The sequence below is a fragment of the Rana temporaria genome, chromosome 2 (genome assembly GCF_905171775.1).
Source record: "Rana temporaria chromosome 2, aRanTem1.1, whole genome shotgun sequence".
NCBI lineage: Eukaryota > Metazoa > Chordata > Amphibia > Anura > Ranidae > Rana > Rana temporaria.
Genome location: NC_053490.1, coordinates 499,429,956 through 499,448,946, shown reverse-complemented (window position 1 = coordinate 499,448,946; position 18,991 = coordinate 499,429,956). Strand labels below are relative to the sequence as shown.

At 39.6% G+C, this 18,991-nt stretch overlaps 1 protein-coding gene across 5 annotated transcripts in view; it reads left to right on the top strand.

Annotated features, from left to right (window-relative positions):
• GRIK1 (glutamate ionotropic receptor kainate type subunit 1) overlaps positions 1–18,991 on the top strand; it is a 581,617-nt gene that overhangs the window by 485,488 nt on the left and 77,138 nt on the right. For all 5 annotated transcript variants that reach the window (XM_040338856.1, XM_040338854.1, XM_040338852.1 and 2 more), the window contains one exon: positions 5,769–5,887. In XM_040338856.1, the coding sequence (XP_040194790.1) occupies positions 5,769–5,887 (119 nt within the window). The remainder of the gene's footprint in view (positions 1–5,768; positions 5,888–18,991) is intronic.

Genomic DNA, 18,991 nt, shown 5'->3' with positions numbered 1-18,991 from the left:
TTTAACCACTTGGTGCCCGGAGGACGTCATATGACGTCCTGGGCTTTGTGGTGGTATATCTGAATGATGCCTGCAGCTAGAAGCATCATTCAGATATTGCCGGTTTCAGCCGGCGATTCCCTGCACCATAAGAATGATCATAGTGGCTGTTCCGCCACTTGATTGTTCTTACAGGCAGCGGTAGGGGACGTCCCCCCCTCCCGCCGCCCTCCAATGCTTCTCCCGACTCACCTGTGCGATTGGTGAGACGGTGACAGGAACCGCCAGCCCCGGATGTTGATCACAGAGATTTCCGGTGGACCAGATGGTCGCCGGAGTCTCTATGATCGTCAGAGGCCGGGCGCGATGTTATGACGTCATGCCCGGCCTCTGCATAAAAAAAAACAGTGCCGCTTCAGCTGTGAAGCGGTGATCTTTTTTTTTAGGCTTCCCAGCCTAGAGGTGAGATGTGGGGTCTTATTGACACCATATCTCACTGTAAAGAGGTCCTGTCGTGTCATATTATTCCTGTAGGAATAAAAGTGATAATTTTTTTTTTAAAGTGTAAAAAAAAAAGGAAAATTAACAATAATTTTTTTTTAAAGTTCCCTCGGCCCCGTGTGCTCGCATGCAGAAGCGAACACATACACAAGTCCCGCCCACATATGAAAACGGTGTTCAAACCACACATGTGAGGTGTTGCCGCGAATGTTATAGTGAGAGCAATAATTTTAGCCCTATGGGGATTTTTTAAGTACCGAAGTTTGGCGCCATTCCACGAGCGAGGGTTGTCGGGAAGAGGCCCTGTCCTTATCAACATGGGGACAGTGTGCTCTAGGGTGGGGGGGCCCCGCAGTGCGCCCCCCTGCCCCAGAGCACCAGACCCCCCCATGTTGAGGGCATGCAGCCTGGTATGGCTCAGGAGGGGGGGCGCTCGCTCGTCCCCACTCCTTGCCTGGCCGGCCGGGTAGCGTGCTTTGGATACGGGTCTGGTATGGATTGTAGGGGGACCCCCTACGTCGGTTTTTCGGCGTAGGGGGGGTCTCCTTACAACCCATACCAGACCTAAGGGCCTGGTATGCTCCTGGGGGGGAACCCATGCCGTTTTTTTATTTAAAAATTGGCGTGGAGTTCTCCCTCTCAGGAATGCATACCAAATGCCGACGCTAGAATTGGCGGGAATCCAAGTCGGATCTCCCGTCGCTTCTATGACGCGCTCGCATGAATGTGCTTTGTCTATTCCAGCGAGTGCGAGATGTCGGCACCATGTCGCCGAGAATCAGCGCAATGCTGTCGTGCTAAAAAAACAATATCGCAGTCACCCACTGTATCTTGGTTTGAGGATTCAAACTAAAGATACGACGCGGCAAATTTGAAAGTACGCCGGAGTATCAGTAGATACTCCGGCATACTTCTTCTGTGAATCTGGCCCCTTATGTCCAACATTAAACTAACTGCTTAGTGGAAGGGTCTACCTTCTTTATCACCACCTAAGCCAGTGGTGGCAAACTTTGGCACCCCAGATGTTTTAGAACTATAGTGTGGTTGAACAACATGGAAAATGTAATTCCAAAACATCTGGTGTGCCAAGGTTCACCATCACTTACCTAAGCAACCTCAGTGCTGCAGTAGAAAACATTTACTGTATTTATTGGAGTATAACACTCACTTTTTTACCCTCAAAATAGAGGGTAAACTGTGCCTGCGGTATAATTCACCTTTACACAAAAAAAGGAGGGGGCAGACCAGTGGTCTCAACCTCTCAGCAGCTCGGGCTGAGAGGTTGAGCCAGGCGTCAGTCCAGGCACCTGGAGGTTCCAGACTTTATTGTCGGGATGACGCGGTGCCTGGACTGAAATCCGTGACGTCAGCAGAGAGCGGACTTCAGCCCACTCTCTAGTGAAAACAGGTCACTGGAGTGCAAATCGAATTGCACTCCTGTGATTAATAGGAGAAATACAGCCAAACAAGCTCAGGCTGGACTTCTCCTTTAATTGTTCATTCACAGGGTAAGGGTATGCATAGCTCCCAACTGTCCCTGATTTTAAGGGACTGTCCCTGATTTGGAACAATGTCCTTCTGTCCCTCTTTCCTCCTAATGTGTCCCTCATTTTGCATCTATAACCAAACTGTATAGTCTAAGAGGCCTGTCTCCACCATCAGTGCGAGATAGGCATTAAACTGACCCTGTAATTAAACTTGAGGGCATAGCCCATAAAGTAATACCAATTGCTGGCAGGTTAAAACCGCCAAGGAAGCTGTAATGAAACACACAACGGGCGGTTGGGTGGTCAACTCTTGTGACATAAAATTCTGTTGAAAATAGTGGGACATGTCCCTGCGTAGCCTTTTCCAGAGTTCCGGCTCCACCCAGTCACCTCGTGCCATTGTAGCCAATCCCAACGGAGCCACTCCAACTCCCTGATTAGGTTGACGCCCTGCTTAGTTGCCAAGCATCCAGCAGTCAAGGCTCCCTTTCCTTAGGGTGAGGGCAGGTCAAGGGGTCTTCATTCATCTAATTTCTAAATTGCTGCATTTGTAATTGTCAAAAGCCAGTATAAATGAATAATAGTTGTAAAGAAAAGAAAATGTTGTGGGGTTGTACTAACCTTTTTATTTTTTTATAATTCTGTATCATTTTGTTAAAAAAAATATATAATTCTCTTTTAAGGGGGCATGGCAGGGGGTGTGTCCTATGCCTACATACTTTTTCTAATAGGTGTCCCTCGTTTGTATCTCAAAATGTATGGCACACTCCTAGACAGGAGTGTGCCATATTGCAGAGCTGCGTAAAGTGCAGAATGCATAGACAGAATACAAATCTTTTGGCAGGTAAAATAACTCCCTTACATCTGTGTATTTAACTGTTAAATCAGACTGTGTTTAAAGTAAACTAAAACCTGAAACTTTCTTAAAGTGACACTAAAGGTTCCCATTTTTTTTTTTAAATAACAAACATGTCATACTTACCTCCACTGTGCAGTTCAGTTTGCACAGAGCGCCCCCGATTCACCTGTTCTGGGGTCCCACGTTGGCTCTCGCGGCTCCTCCTTGCATTAGATAACCCCCTCTAGGAAGCTCTTTCCCGAGGGGGTTACCGTGCGGGCGCACTCCTGTGTCATACACTCGGCATCCATAGACGCCGAGTGTATGACCCGGCCCTGCCCCCCGGCGCCCGCGTCATTGGATTTAATTGACAGCAGCGGGAGCCAATGGCTGCGCTGCTATCAATCTATCCAATCAAAGCCAGGACTCCAAGGAGAGAAGGATGGCGGGGAAGTGCCCACGGAAATTTGGGGCTCAGGTAAGTAAAACGGGGGGGCTGGGGGACCTGATATCGCAAGGTGTTTTTTCACCTTAATGCATAGGATGCATTAAGGTGAAAAACACGTAGGTTTAAAACCCATTTAAGTCACAGCTTACCAAGAGAAGTGTAAAAGAGAAAGCATATAAAACAGGAACCTTTTCAGGATTCAAGAGAGTCTTTATTCTTTAAAAAAAAGGCTTATTATCTTTTTAGCACTCTATTTTTCTGTGTTGCGAAATGATCGGCATTCCCCAATAAGTGCCTATTAGATGTCTTCTTTGTCGCTGTCCCAATTCATAATACAAGTCTTAGGTAATCTGACAGCCGTAGTTTTTCCCAGAAAGCAAATCGCACATACTGATTACCTCTTAAGTAGTTTCACTGTGCAGTTTCCTTCTTCGGTAAGCAGCGGCTTGCGAGCAAGTAAAGTATTTGAAGTCATTATCGGATTGCAGGTTGTGATTATACATCAGCCACATTTCTTATCGCTGTCCTCAAAAAGCTTCTAGAGCTCAGCGGAGAATCATTAGTCCCTGATGAAAAGGAATTGTAGTCATGCTTGAAACAAGAATATTTTTTCTGCCTGGATTTATCATGCAGCGTAAAGTTGTATATCACTTTCTCATCGATACCTAGAAGCCTAGCTCAATATATTCATTACACTGTGAAGTTGTCCCTTTTTTTTATTGAGAAGTTAAAAATAAAAAGAATTACATGGCATAAAGTGCAAATGGTATAAAAGAAAATTGTATTTCTACTATTATTAACAACTTCAGCCCCAGAAGGTTTTACCCCCTTAACCTCCCTGGCGGTATGATTATGTCAGATTTTAGGTGCTGAAAGCGGTACCATTATTTGCAAGGAAATTTGGCGTTTTATATTGTAGGCCTGTAATTCTTAGGAATAACTCACTTAATTTTGTCCAAACAAGAGTCTAGTAGACATCTTGGGTATGATAAAGTTTGAAACACAAAATCATAAATTATAAGATAATAAATAACTATAAACAATTATAACAAATAATAATGTACTTTTAATAAAAATTATTCAATAATGTAATCAAATCAAAAACACTGAAATTTGCTCAGTTGCAGAATTGTCGCTGTCATTATATTTATTGTTTGATGACGATTACTCAACATACCTTCAAATCTTCCCCTTTAAAGGGACCACAACACAAATAATAAGAAAATTGACCTGCTGTTCAGGACCCAACCCTGGCATCCTGTACAAATAGCTGGAATGTGTTTAACTGATTTCAAGTGATTTCAATTGGACTTTAAAAAGCTGCACTACAGATACCAAATCAGTCATTTTCTTGTAAGCTTTTTTAGTAAGGTAAAGACAGATTGCATTTGGAGGTAGCCCAAATCAGCCAATCAGAATTCCCCTTTCATTGTTCTGACTTCGGTAAACTCAAATTAATTGGTTTGCAGGTGATCAATGCTACTTGCAAGTAAATCCCTGATTTTTTTTCTGATTAAATACGGAAAGCCGACTATACTATATGTGTATTTGTTACTGTCCCTATTAATTATAATATCTACTACAATAAAGATTTCTTATTAAAAAGGTGCAAAAGTGTACTGTGTATATGTAATGAATTGCATGGAAAATTTTAAGCAAATGCCTATCACATTTCCACTTATCCCAAAATTGCTGGATAGTTACAGTTTTGAACAGGTTGTGAATTTTATGAAGTAATCATGGTTTGATCTAAATTTTCTCCTTAATTGTACTTTATGGGCACATTTGTGAAAGAGCTTGGGCAGATTCGGATTGAAGTGGAACTTAAGCTAAACCGTTTTTTATTAGCCCTACAAATGGCCAAAATGGAAATGGATGTGCTCCACTTTGACTTCAATGGTTTCACCACAAACTTTGCAAACTTCGAGCCCGATTCATGAATCTGTTGGTGAACCAAGCCCAAGAAGATTCTCTCAGCTCTACTCTCCAGTTAGGACAAAGAGCAATACAACTTGACATAGGTTCTACTTTTTCCTTCCTCATCCAGAGCTAAAATCTGGTTTTATTTAGGTATCCACTGTCAATTTGTGAGATTACAGTTGTATAATTTCGGAATATATTGCCATTGAGACTATTCACAGGTGGCTTTTACATATACAGAACTGCTATGTTATGCTTGTGATTGATTGAATTGGTTTTCACCATAGTTTTGTTTTTAACCGCATGCTTACAATGAATAACCATTATATTTTTGTTATGTGACAACATACATGCCAACAGACCTAGTTTCCTCTAAACTTTCCTGGCTTCAAGAAGCTGGAAGAGGCATTGCTAAAAAAGGACATGTTCTTTGTACATTCAAATACCCAATGGGTATTGTTGGCAAGTATGTACATAAACTAAACTGTTTCCTAATGTATTTTAAGTGTTCTCATGCCTTCTTTTCTCTCCCAGGTTTACTGATGGTCTTTGTATTTATCTGATGTTTACAGACTGTCTCTGTTAAAAATCACAGGTTCACCCCTTACGAGTGGTATAACCCACACCCGTGCAACCCTGACTCAGATGTCGTGGAAAACAATTTTACTTTGCTAAATAGTTTCTGGTTTGGAGTTGGAGCTCTCATGCAACAAGGTACTAAGGTCACAACTTTACTGTTACACACATCCCACAGTCTGCTTGGGGGTCTTCAGTGCTGGTAAACTCCACCCTATATGCCTCCTTTGTGTACTGTAAACCCTTATGTTAGCTAGCCGAAGAAGGGCACCATGTGTTACAGGTAAAAAGGAATAGACAGCAGTAGATGAAAACAAGAGATATCTGCATGGATAGTAAATCACCAAAATATGATTATAGGGCAGTAGAAACAAGCCTCTTTGTTGACCAGGCCCAAGAGAAATGCCCTACCATTACTCACTTTGGAATTAGGGTTTTTCTATGTTCTATATGGACATGCCTGCCCCCCTGGCTCTACCTTGGTTGGAGGGGCACTTCAGTTCAAGCCTCAACTGGTTTGAATAATCATAGGCATATCTGAACCATTGGTAACTCTGCCAGTCAACTAATTTATAAAAAAAATGGCAGGCAATATAAATTATAATTTACTCAGTGTATAGATTTTTATAGTACATTAGACAGCCCCACTTACCGCATTAACTTTTTCAGTATTTTACAGTAGTAGTGTCACACTAATTTGAAACATTCATAACGAATAAGTTCTTACACAGCATTTAACATGTTGCAGAAGAGTTCTTCCATTTAGAGCTCAAGTATGCAAAATGCCAACATCTTCCAAATCTCCTCACCACATTAAACATTAAGCCACAAAGGAAATAAAATATATGTCTCAAACCCCTTATAAAGCATTGACTGAAATTGCTAGTTTAGGCTAGACTCCTTAATGTTGCTCCAGGTTTCCAATCTACCCACCACACATTGCAGTGGTCCAGAGGCTATAAATATAACCAGCCAGTGGGATTTAACCCTCCTCTTCCTCCTTGAGCTTATTGGCTAGACCAGTGATCTCCAAACTGAGGCCTTTATCCGGCTCTTGAGGCATTATTCCTTCCACTGACATTAACAACGGAGCATAATTGTTGCCACTGACACCAACAATGGAGCATAATTCCTGCCACTGACACCAGCAATGCAGCACAATTTCTGTTACTAACACCAATAATGGGGCACTATGCCTCCGACTGACACCAATAAATGGGCTACTTTTTCTCTTACGAATACCAATGATAAGGCATTGTTACCAACGCCAGGACATTTTCTACTTCTACTGGCCACAGTCTGGTCCCTCTGAAGTCTGAAGGATAGTAAACTAGCCCTTTGTTTAGAAGGTTTGCAGACCCCTGGCCTCGACAAGAAACACCAGAGATGTGCGTAGTCCAAGAGAATAAGTGTGTAGAGGCAGGAAATTACCAAACACCAATGAATTCAGGAGCCAAAACAGTGGGACAACCATGGGCTGGTACTGTAAACAAAACAAATTTTTTTTTTACTCTATTTGTATGGCTATCCATGTTTTTCAAAAAAGTAAAAAACATGAGCCATGTGTTTTCAGCATATGTCAAGTTTGTTTACTGGCCTCGTTTTGTAGACCTTTAGCTAATGTTCTTTGGATATGATGAACAATCTTTTCACTTTTCTTCTTTCTCTTTTGAACCTAAATTCTAGCAAGCTTCTTTGTGGGACACTGAATAGCTGTCTAGACAGGTTCTTAATCGTGCCACAGTTATATACTGAATAGTTTGCGTATTGCATTTTTAGTATGTATCTCTGAATTGTTTCAGTTTTTCACATAAGCCCAAAGTACACCTTACCTGCTTGATTAGTTTTAGAAAAACATAATCATTTTCAAATGTCTATAACTGTTGTGCACACTTGAAAATTGTCTTCAATTAAATTTTATCCACCAGATTTAAAGAAGCCCAAGAAATTGACATTGTGATTTGGTCATCAGTACCCTCAGATTCATAAAGATAACGCTACTCTGGAATCCTTGTTATATAAATAGAGGTTCTGAGGTTCATGTTAGGCTAATAATTGAGTTTTTATGAATAAACACATCTTTGAGAAGATGGTGGAGGCAAGGAACTGAGAGAGCAGTCAAACCACAATGCCCAATGGCCTCTTGGCATTTGATTTAGATGTACTTAGTTTCAGTGGTGGCCAGTTCATAGGGGGTGCACGGGCGCCACACCCCCTATTAATGCGTCTGGCCCCCTAATCTACATGCAGGGCGCTGGACGCATGGATTCCAACAGTTTTTTTTAAGCTCATGATTAGAGCCTGAGGCTTAAAAAAAGGATGGGCTCAGGGAGCAGAGCAGTGTGTCCTGAGCTCACCCAGTTCTTCCTGCTTCTCCTCCTGGCCAATCAGGAAGTGGGTCAACCTGATTGACCAAGAAGAGAAGAGATCGTATTGGCCGGGCAGGGGGAAGGATGTACGGGAAGATCCAGGAGCTCCAGCCATTAGTTAGTTTGACTATATAGTAATGATTTTTCAGCCTTCAACAAAAGGGGGATGCTTAGCAAAAGCAAGCATTGTTTTTCTTAAATTAAAACAATGGCCAAGTTAGCCAACAGTGTGAAGATTTTAAAGTTGTCCCAAATTTTCATTTTTTTTTTTGAAAAAATATTTTATATGCAATCAGGAATAGCCTCAGTCTTGGTGTATACTTTTTAAATGACCAGGACCATTATATATGGTTAACTAGGACATCCACCAAATGGCTACAGAAGAAGGTTCTGTATATCCCATAGATGGCTTTTGACATGAAGAATCTAAAATGCCAAATGATGGGGACTTTATCACAAGGACAAAATACTATATAGTACATTCCATTTCTTAAATTCTACATTAAAGAAAAGCTAATTTACACCAATCCAAAGATGATTGAACGTGATTCTCCTAACAACCCAGCATGGATGACATCCTGTTTTTAATTGTTCCGAAGGTGAAAAGCATCTATGAAATACATTATAAATGATTTAATCCCAGTAAGAGAATTTAATAAAGAATGACCCAATCACTCATCAATCACACATATCTGCTAACTCCTGTAAATCATAGAAACCGTCTATGCAAACCTTTCACTTAGTGGATTCCTCAGTTTCAGCTGCTAAAACTATGTCTGAAAATCGCAATAAACTGCACTTGGATGAAGGCCGTGCAAATGCTTCTTTTATTCCATTATGGCTCACCTGATTTATTAAACTACCGTATACCTATGAAGAATAAAAACAAGCTTGTAGAACTCATATATGCATTATACCCTTTTTTAATTAAATGAAACTCTTACCCCCCTCCCTGGAAGGCCCCTCAGTTTAGCAACACACAGATTGCCACAATTTTACAAGATCAGATGCTACAATTTCATATTTTACTGGTAGTTTCACTTCCAGGTAAATCTATTTTATAACTAGTCTCAAGGCATGTTCTTTGATCTTCTCACAGTGTCAGCTAGATTAAGCCCATAAAACGCATTGAAAAAAGTTATTTTGTTTTAAATAAATTTGTTCTCAACAAATCCTTTTCTAATCCTTAGTTATTTGACTTAGCTCATATTAACTCCTCATTCCCCCTTTACCTTAGCTATTTTTTTTTTTGTAAATTCCTTTCATTTATTCATTTTTTAGTGGCATCAATCATTCGATGAATAATTTTAAAACACCTTTATTTCATTTGTAAATAACTGTCCTTGCTTCTTTCCAGAAACATACTTTTTAAGGCCCAATAATCCTTGCTTGCTTTTAGTAACATGTGCTCTACCATTGCGTGTGGCAACCCACTGTACATGCACTGTGGTGCCATTCATTTAGGCTTCATTTTGAATGGCACCCCAACGCTCTAAGGCAGGGGACTCAAAACTTTCTAAACAAAGGGCCTGTTTATTGTCCTCCAGACCTTGGGGGGGGGGGGGTTAAAATGTGGCAAGTAGGAGTAGAAAAAGTCATGGCATCAGTGGGAGTAAACAATGCTCATCTTTGGTATTGGGGGAGAGAGTGTCCTATTGTTGGTGTCAGTGGGAGGAATTGTGCCCCACCATTGCTATTATGGGAAAAAGTAGTGCCCCATTGTTGGTTTCCATAAGAGGAATTGTGTCCCATCAGTGTCAACGGGAGAAATAGTGCCTGATTGTTGGTGCCAATTGCAAGAATTATGACTCATTGTCAGGCCTCATACACACGACCGAGTTTTTCGGCAAAAACCAGCAAGAAACTTGCTGGGTTTTTTTTTGCCGAGGAAACCGGTCGTGTGTACATTTTTCAACGAGGAAACTGTCGAGGAACTCGTCGAGCCAAAAAGAGAGCATGTTCTCTTTTTCCTCGACGGGAATGGAGAAAATTGGCTCGCCGAGTTCCTCGACAAGCCTAACAAGGAACTCGACGAGGAAAACGATGTGTTTCGTCCGTCGAGTTTCTCGGTCGTGTGTACGAGGCCTCAGAGTCAGTGGATGGAATAGTTCCCCAAGAGCCAGATAAAGCCAAGCAAAGGGCAGAATCTGGCCCCTGGGCAACAGCTTGGAGACCATTGCTAAGGCGACATATATATGCTATTGTGCGTTAAAATACATATTTTTGGCATGTCCAATTTTTGGGACGTTTTGGTGCATTGCCACCACATTTATTTTAAAAGGGTTGGCTTAACGCAAAACGCATTATGTGTGTGTTAAGGCACTGCAAAAATGTAAATTGAACACTAATGTTATGACAAGTCACAATTTTTTACTTTTATCAAAAATAACAAAAGTTGTATTGAAGCTATCTCTAGGATAACTGGAAAAAATACTCTTTTTAATATATTTTCTGAAAATTATTTTGGAAGACCACCAAGAAGAAACCCTTGTTTGTCCTTAGACCCCTTTCCCACTGGGGCGGTTTGCAGGCGCTATTGCGCTAAAAATAGCGCCTGCATACCGACCTGAAACAGCGGCGGCTGTTTCTCCATTGTGAAAGCCTGAGGGCTTTCACACTGGAGCGGTGCGCTAGCAGGACGTGAAAAAAAGTCCTGCTAGCCGCATCTTTGGAGCGGTGAAGGAGCGGTGTGTATACCACTCCTCCACCAATCCTGCCCATTGAAAACAATGGGACACCGCGGCTATACCGCTGGCAAAGTGCCTCTGCAGAGCTGTTTTGCGGTGGTTTTCAACCCTTTTTTTGGCCGCTGGAGGGGGGTTAAACCACCCCGCTAGCGGGGCGAATAACGCCGCAAAATTAGCGGTAAAGCGCCGATTTACTGCCACTGCTGCTCCCGCCCTAGTGTGAAAGGGGCCTTAAACATGTTGATATCATTACTGATAAGATGACCCATAGCTGAAATGTAAATAATCCACTGATCTATGGGGGTTATACAGAGGCGAGAGCTCAGGTGGTTGATACATATTTACATCTACACAGTATCGTTGTTCACAGTAGCCTAGATGGGTTCAAACTTGTGATAATGCTTTTTATTTGAGCTAAGCAGAATAAGGTTTTACAGTAGTAGGTCTGTGTACTTGGCTGTGATCCCCTATGTGTTTTAGAACCCTGTTTTTCTATGTACAACTCCCTGCCTCTGGAGTTTACCAGTATCCATAGCACACTGTGGGATGCAGTGTCCGCTAGTCACCATTACCTTGGGTACATGACAGTCATCCCCAACCAGACTCTGCTTGTCCTTCAAGAAAAAAGAAATATGCTTTTCTATTCACAGTCCTCAGAACCTCTGATGGCAAGCGGGTCACTAAGAGCTCCTTCATTATTGGAACGGCATACACAGTTTAGCAATGGCGGTCTGTTCCATGGATGAAGGAGCTCTAGCCAAACAAGCCAAGGATCACTGTGTACCCTCTGCACTTTGTGACATCCTCTTTTCGTTGTGAACACTTGATGTTGTGCTTGACTGGAAGCCAGTTTGTTTCAAATTCTTAAGTGTGATGTTCAGACTTTCTCTTTTCTACAGAACGTGAGCAAAGTCTGGATCAGGATTGGCTGTCATGTCTGCCATAAAAAAAAGGCACAAAAGAGACTTCAGCAAGTATTGTCTCTGACCCAGACTCCTGATAGAAACGTGCTGCATGCTTGTGTCATTTATGTCCACTGCTACACATGGTTTTATAACAAGCTGGGATTCTAGAAGCTTCTAAAACCATGGATCTTATGTACTAAAATATCCAATTTGAGAACTTGCTGTATTGCCTACTTGCAACCAATTGGTACAAACTTTCACTTTTTTTTTCTTTGTTCCATTGATTAATTGCCTTAGTTAACACAGACTGCTCCTCACTCACCGATAACTATGGCACCAGTGCAAAGTGCAGTGATATTGAGTACAGTAGCCTATGACAGCCAATCAGTTTTCACTTTTCTGTAGTCACATGAGTTAAAATATGATTTCTGATTGGTTGGTGTGGGTTGGTGCATCTTGCGCAATAACAATGCTCTTTGCCTATTTCAATGACATTTGTAGGGTAGAGAATCTAATATATAAAGCGAAGCTGTGTTCACTTTAAATACCCAATTATCTGGAGGGGATTATAGAACGGGATCTTTGATTGCATATGACTGGATGATTGAAGTGAAGGTCCAAGCTAAGTGAACATTGTCCAATACTTTAGTAAATGAACCCCACTGGCTGAGTCAATTCATGTTGTGGCTGGGTAAAAAATGTCTGTGTTGCTCATTCAACCTCGTGTTCATGTTCCAACCTAATAATTGGTGAATAAAGAAAATGATTTCCTCTCATATGCTTGTTAAACATAATACATGGTATTTCCCTTTAATCCAAACTTCTACTCGTCAAACATAAAACCCTTTTTGTGTCACTTAAAGAGCAATAGGTTGAAACCCCTAGATGAGCTGAGTTTAGCTAATTCTTTCATCCACACATCCTTAGTTTTAATATGGCAAAGCATGTAAATCTTAATTTAATAAAACAGGGAAAAAAATAATCAAAGTTTACTATAAGATCAGGTTACTGCTGGACATTACATATCCGATTTAGATGTAGTCAGAATTTAGAAAGCAACATATAATGCTAAATTACAATGGGATTCACAAACTTAATTTTAGTAATTATTTGTCTAGTATTTTGGAGTTCAAATTTAATTGATTTACCTTTTTTTTCATTCAAGCGGCATCTCCTGTACATATATTTGTGGCAAAAAAATCTTTAGCAGTTGAGATAATTTGAAATAGATTTATACAATAATTATATAATTATTATATATTTTTATAATAATTATATAATAATAATACAAAAATAATACTACGCTTGTGAAAGATTATTCAGCGTGAAGAAAAGTAGCACCACAAATCTGAGATATTACCACAAAAACAAGAAACAAAATAGAAAAGTGTGTTGCGCTAAAGTGTATGATATACAAAATATAACAAACGAATTGTCCAAATAAAGTATCAGTCTCTTAGATGGACCATAGCGGTCAAATATTGAAGTCAGTGATTCAATCATGGATAAGATGCATCCAATCCCTTCACCAAGTGAACACACCACCACCACCACAATAAGTTGGACTCTTACCGGAGAGCCTGGACCCTTTATTACAAAGGGTCAAACAGGCTTCATGTATATATCCCGGTAGAGGTCATCAATAGGGGATGTATAAAGGAACCAAGTCAGGATGAATTCCGGGGTATCCAGAGGACTCCACGCAAACAACGATCATGCAGCCAGATCCAAATAAAACATAAAACGCTAGATAGTGTAAAACCTCTTAAGGGTTGCATTTGTAACCATAGTAAAACAGCATTGCATGGTAAAAATGTGGCCGCCACAAAGCATCCAAACATGTACAAATAGCTCTGCCCAACCGGTTTCGTCAACAAAAGGTATTCACTTGGTGAAAGGATTGGATGCATCTTATCCACGATTGCATCACGGAGTTTGCCATTTGACCATTATGGTCCATCTGAGAGACTGATACTTTTTTGGACTATTCATTTGTACGTTTTTTAGTATTTTTTAATATCATACACTGTAGCGCAACACACTTTTATTTTGTTTTCTATATAATAATAATATGCTGTATTTTTAAATATAGTTATATATAAAAACATGCTGTATCCTGAAATAAAAAAAGTATATATAATATACTACATCATGTTTCTTAGGCAGCTCTAAATTGATTTGGTATCTTAGGCTTTCACATATCGCTTCTTCCTTTTTATCCCAAAGATGTTTTTTTTTATTCACATACAAATACATAAATGCACACGCATACCTACACAGCATACATAATATATTCATACACACGCACACACGTGCAATCAGAGTAGACACAGGGGAAAATATTCCTGCAATCTCTGCCGCCCGTGTACCTTGCCTGTGCTGGAAGTGCCTGTGGCAGTACCCCTCTATATCAGAACCGTAGTAATAGAACAGTGCAGTTCTTATGACTCCAATTTCTACGCCTCTGCTAAATAGAATTCCACTGTTTATTCCTACAGTTCTAAAACCGTGTAAACCATTCTTGTTGCTTTAGTCTACTTTCACACTGCTCTGTTTTGCGAAAACACGGTAAAAATGCATATTTCTGGTGCGTTTTGCAGCTGTAGAAAAGAACACAGGTGCATTTTTGCTGCATTTTGCTGTGTTTTTTATTTATGTCAATGTTGAGTTGTGTTTTTTTTTTTTTACCAAACCAAACATACACCAAAAATGCCGCAAACAGGACTTTTAAAAACGCAACTGACTGGTATAAAGAGCTCCATAGGATTTCATTTTCATGCATTTTTCTTCTGCTTTTGGTAAGGTAAAAACGGGAGAAAAACTGACCAGTATGAAAGAGCCCTAAAGCCCCATACACACTATCAGTTTTACTGCTGGTTTTCTCTTCAGGTTTACCAAAACCATGTAGTACAAGGACCTGCCTGATTGCATTCAAATTGAAACGCTTAAGGTTTGACCTCATATTAGATGGTTTTGGTAAACCTGAAGAGAAAACCATCAGGAAAACTGATAGTGTGTATGGGGCTTTAGTTGTGAATCACATCTTTTCAGAGACTCATGAAAATAAATGGTGATAATAGTTTTAAAAAAAATAAAATGGCCATTGACTGCCTACTCAAGTTGTGCTCCTTGAATCTATATAATAAATTATAGAACATTTTTTTTTAAATTTAGGACAATGTGGAAAAGAGGTTAAACCTTTGCTGGGTTTTCTTGCTGTCCATGTCTCCTTTTGGAGAAACGCTCTCGCTTCCGGTCTTGTTGATGGGTTTGAGGCAGTGGTATTGTAATCGGCCAATAAGGAAAAATGTGTTGAATTCTTTAGATAGTTCATTCCAGTCTCGTTAACGGGACAAGAATAAGTAACTGACACAGGAAGTGAAGTGAAATTTCCCCAGTGGGTTAGGAATAGTGTTGCTCACGAATATTCGTATTGCGAATATTCGGCTCGAATATGGCATATTCGAGTATTCGCGATATATTTCGAATTTCGCGGTGAATATTCGCTATTCCGAATATTCGCATTTTTTCAATTTTATTTTTAAAACAGATCACATCCTATCGACGTCTAAAAGCATTGCTGGTATGATTAGAGACCCTGGGCCGAGTAGCTAAGCTGAGGCGATCCTTTTATGTTGCCGAATATAAAAAAAAAAAATTGCGAAATTTCGCTAATGCGAATGCGAAAATGATTGCGAATTTTCGATAACTGTGGTAGGAGAACTCTGATTGTCTCTGATGCAAAAGGGGGGGGGGCTTTGTGTATGTTTCTGTTATGAATATTTGTATGTTTGATATTATTTTTTTTTGTAAGAAGGAAAAAATTGCGCATACCTTAAAAAAAGGGGAGAATACAGCAGCAACTCAAAAATGTTATACAACATAAATTAATACAAGACAGAAAATGGTGTCGCTCTACAAGAATAAAAAATATGTCTAGTGACAAGACATGTGGGCAAATTATAAAATAAGCAAGCGCAAATAACTTGTGAAATACACAGTGAAACAAATATATAAAGAAATATAGTCCCAATAATAGAAAAATAATCTTTCATAAAAATGTCTTTGATATGTGAAGTGAGTAAAGAATCACCACCAATGCAAAACACTTTTTATTTTCTATTGTAAAATATCACGAATCAGAGTGCTCCTTCCGCATTTGCCGAATATTCGCAATTATTTTGTATTGTAAAATATCACGAATATTCTGAGCCAATCAGAGTGCTCCTTCCGCATTTGTCGAAATTTCGCAATTATTTTGTATTGTAAAATATCACGAATATTCTGAGCCAATCAGAGTGCTCCTTCCGAAATTTCGCCATCAATATCGCATTCGCATTTTGCGAAATTTCGATACAATATCACAAATATTCTGAGCCAATCAGAGTGCAAAATATCACGAATATTCTGAGCCAATCAGAGTGCTCCTTCCGCTGTTGTCGAAAATTCGCAATTATTTTCGCATTCGCAATAGCGAAAATTCGCAATCATTTCATTTCGATAAAATATCACGAATATTCGAATTTAGCGAATATATCTCGAATATTCGACTATATATTCGAGATATATCGCGAAATCGAATATGGCGTATTCTGCTCAACACTAGTTAGGAATATGTTGCCAGAACACCGCAATCTTCAAACGTTGTTTTTACTTGTTTATTCAGCAAAAAGTGAAACGTTTCATAACCATCACCGGCCCCTTCATTAGAGACAATGAAGTCATCATAGCCATTTAAGACAGGATACAAGAAAATGCTCTATGAAAGGGCTGGGATTTTTTAGGTGCCAAATAACTTGGGTAACAACATTGAATGAAAATCATTTTTTTAATATGTATTAAAAGACACATTAAAATTAGAAAAATGTTTAAAAAAACATTGGATCATTTCATGTTTGATATCCACATTACAAATTGGTTACAATTGCTTGTCCTGGTGCAGCAATCTTGACATGTTTCGCCATTTAAGCAGCTTCTTCAGTAAATATGCTCTACCACACCAATATTCAAAATGTGTTATACAAACACTGATCCAAAAACGATTCCTCAGACGGAGTGGTTGAAATACAAGCTAAGCAGGAGAGGAGGAAAATATTTTCTATCCATATAATCCACAGAGTAATGAGCTAGCTGTAAGGTGATAGGCAGCAGGAAGAGCAAACAGGGCAAACCACAAGCTTTAAATTCGCCCAAATGGGAATACGGCAAAAAAGCCAAAAACCTAAACCCGATCCATAGCCCAGTAAACACACCAAAGAAACGGCATCAAAAAAGGTTTTCAAGCTGCAGTGTTTCATATATTTTATCACAGGAGCTCCATCCATCACCTACATGCCTGTCACAGCCCGGCGGGGGGATTTCAACCCCTACGTCTGAAGAATAGTTTTTGGATCAGTGTTTGTATAACAAATTTGAAACATTGGTGTGGTAGTGCATATCTCCTGAAGAAGCCATTTACATGGCAAAACATGTTGGGATTACTGCACCATGACAAGCAATTGTAACCAATTTGTGGATATCAATCATGAAATCATTCAATGTTTTTTTCTAATGTAATTTAATACATATTAATAAGTTGACTGTTTTTTTTTATATATGTCGTGACCCAAGTTATTTGGCAAATAAAAAATACCAGCTGTTTCATAGAGCATTTTCTTGTATACTGTCTTATATTGATTGGAATGCGGTGCCCATGAGATCTCGTCTGATCAATTTATCCTGTGTAAATCATCATAGCCATTTAACTTTGCCAGGCAAAGGGAACTGGTAGTTCCAAAACGGTAGTGCACTCTTTGTACGACATGCCAATTAGTCAGTTTGATTGTAGATGATTGAGGTGTCCTGGCAACATATTCTTATCAGTTTTTTGTGGCACCATCCATCATTTGTCTCAGCGCCCTGCAAATAAAGGTTAATATTGCTTTGGTTGGCAATGGATATAGCTCTATGAAAGTGATACTCAACTCCTGTCCTCATGACCCACTAACAGTCCAGATTTTAAGTATTACCTTGGGGAGATGCAGTCTAGAATACTGCAATTACTGAGCAGCACATTATATCACCTGTGATGTATTTCAGTTATCTTGCAAACCTGGCCTGTTAGTGGGTCCTAAGGACAGGGGTTGAGAACCACTGATCTATGATTTACCCAGTGGAGGCATAGACTACGCAGTTGAAACCTCACAGAGGTTCTAACACTAATGTCCCTATTTTCCCTCGGAAAAACCTTGGATGAATTCCGCTCAAGCTTGGCTTGCATACACATGGTCACACAAAAGTTCCCTGAAGTTTCGTCCGTCAAGAAAGCGGTAACGTACAACGCTACGACGTGCCGAGAAAATTAAGTTCAGTGCTTCTGAGCATGCGTCAAATTATTTCCGAGCATGCGTCGGAATTTTGGGTCTCGGAACTGCTACAGACGATCGGATTTTCCATCGAAAAATTTGAGAACCAGCTCTTAATTTTTTGTCCGATTGAGCATACACACGGTCGGAATTTCTGTTCAAAAGCTCACATCGGACTTTTGCTGGTGGAATTTTCAATCGTGTGTACGGTGCATCACTCTTTTATTGATCAGCTTTTATTGATTCTTGTGTAGATATTTACAGTGAAAAATGTGGGGAAAAAGAAAAAAATATGTCTGATGTAAACACAAATTCAATAAACATGAAATCAGTTTATTATAAATATATAAAGTGTAAATTATATCAAATGGATGAATTAGCTCAGCTGCTACCTCTTAGCTTATGTCAACATTCATTAGTTCTAATGGACTTTGCTTAGCATTTTAATTGCTGCAGGGATAATGTTTAGTGTGGCTAATTTTTAAAGTGGGCTTATCCTGAAACAATAAATAAAATATATGTTGGGCACTAAAAAAATTAACATCTTTCCCAGATTGATGTTATTGAAGATGATAGGATATCTCATGTGTTGATATATTCAGCCTTCCTTCGTGCTCCTGTCTTACCATCTATAAAGGTCTGTGTGAAGTTTTACACATTGCACTTAGAAATAACGTTTCCATCCTGCCAAATTACGTGTATAAAGCATTACATTAGCACATACAAGTATTCTAAAGCCCTCTAGAGGTGGAATTATTAGTGAATAAACCAAATCGCTATACAATGTCTACAACTCATCACTAATGGTCTACCAGGGCTCTTAAAAAAAATGAAAATATAGCTAATAAATAATAGATTCGCCCCCTCTATTTGTCCTGTTTACCTTTATTTTTAAATGTGAAAGTAAAACAAAATCTAAAATTTTGGAGGTGTCCCT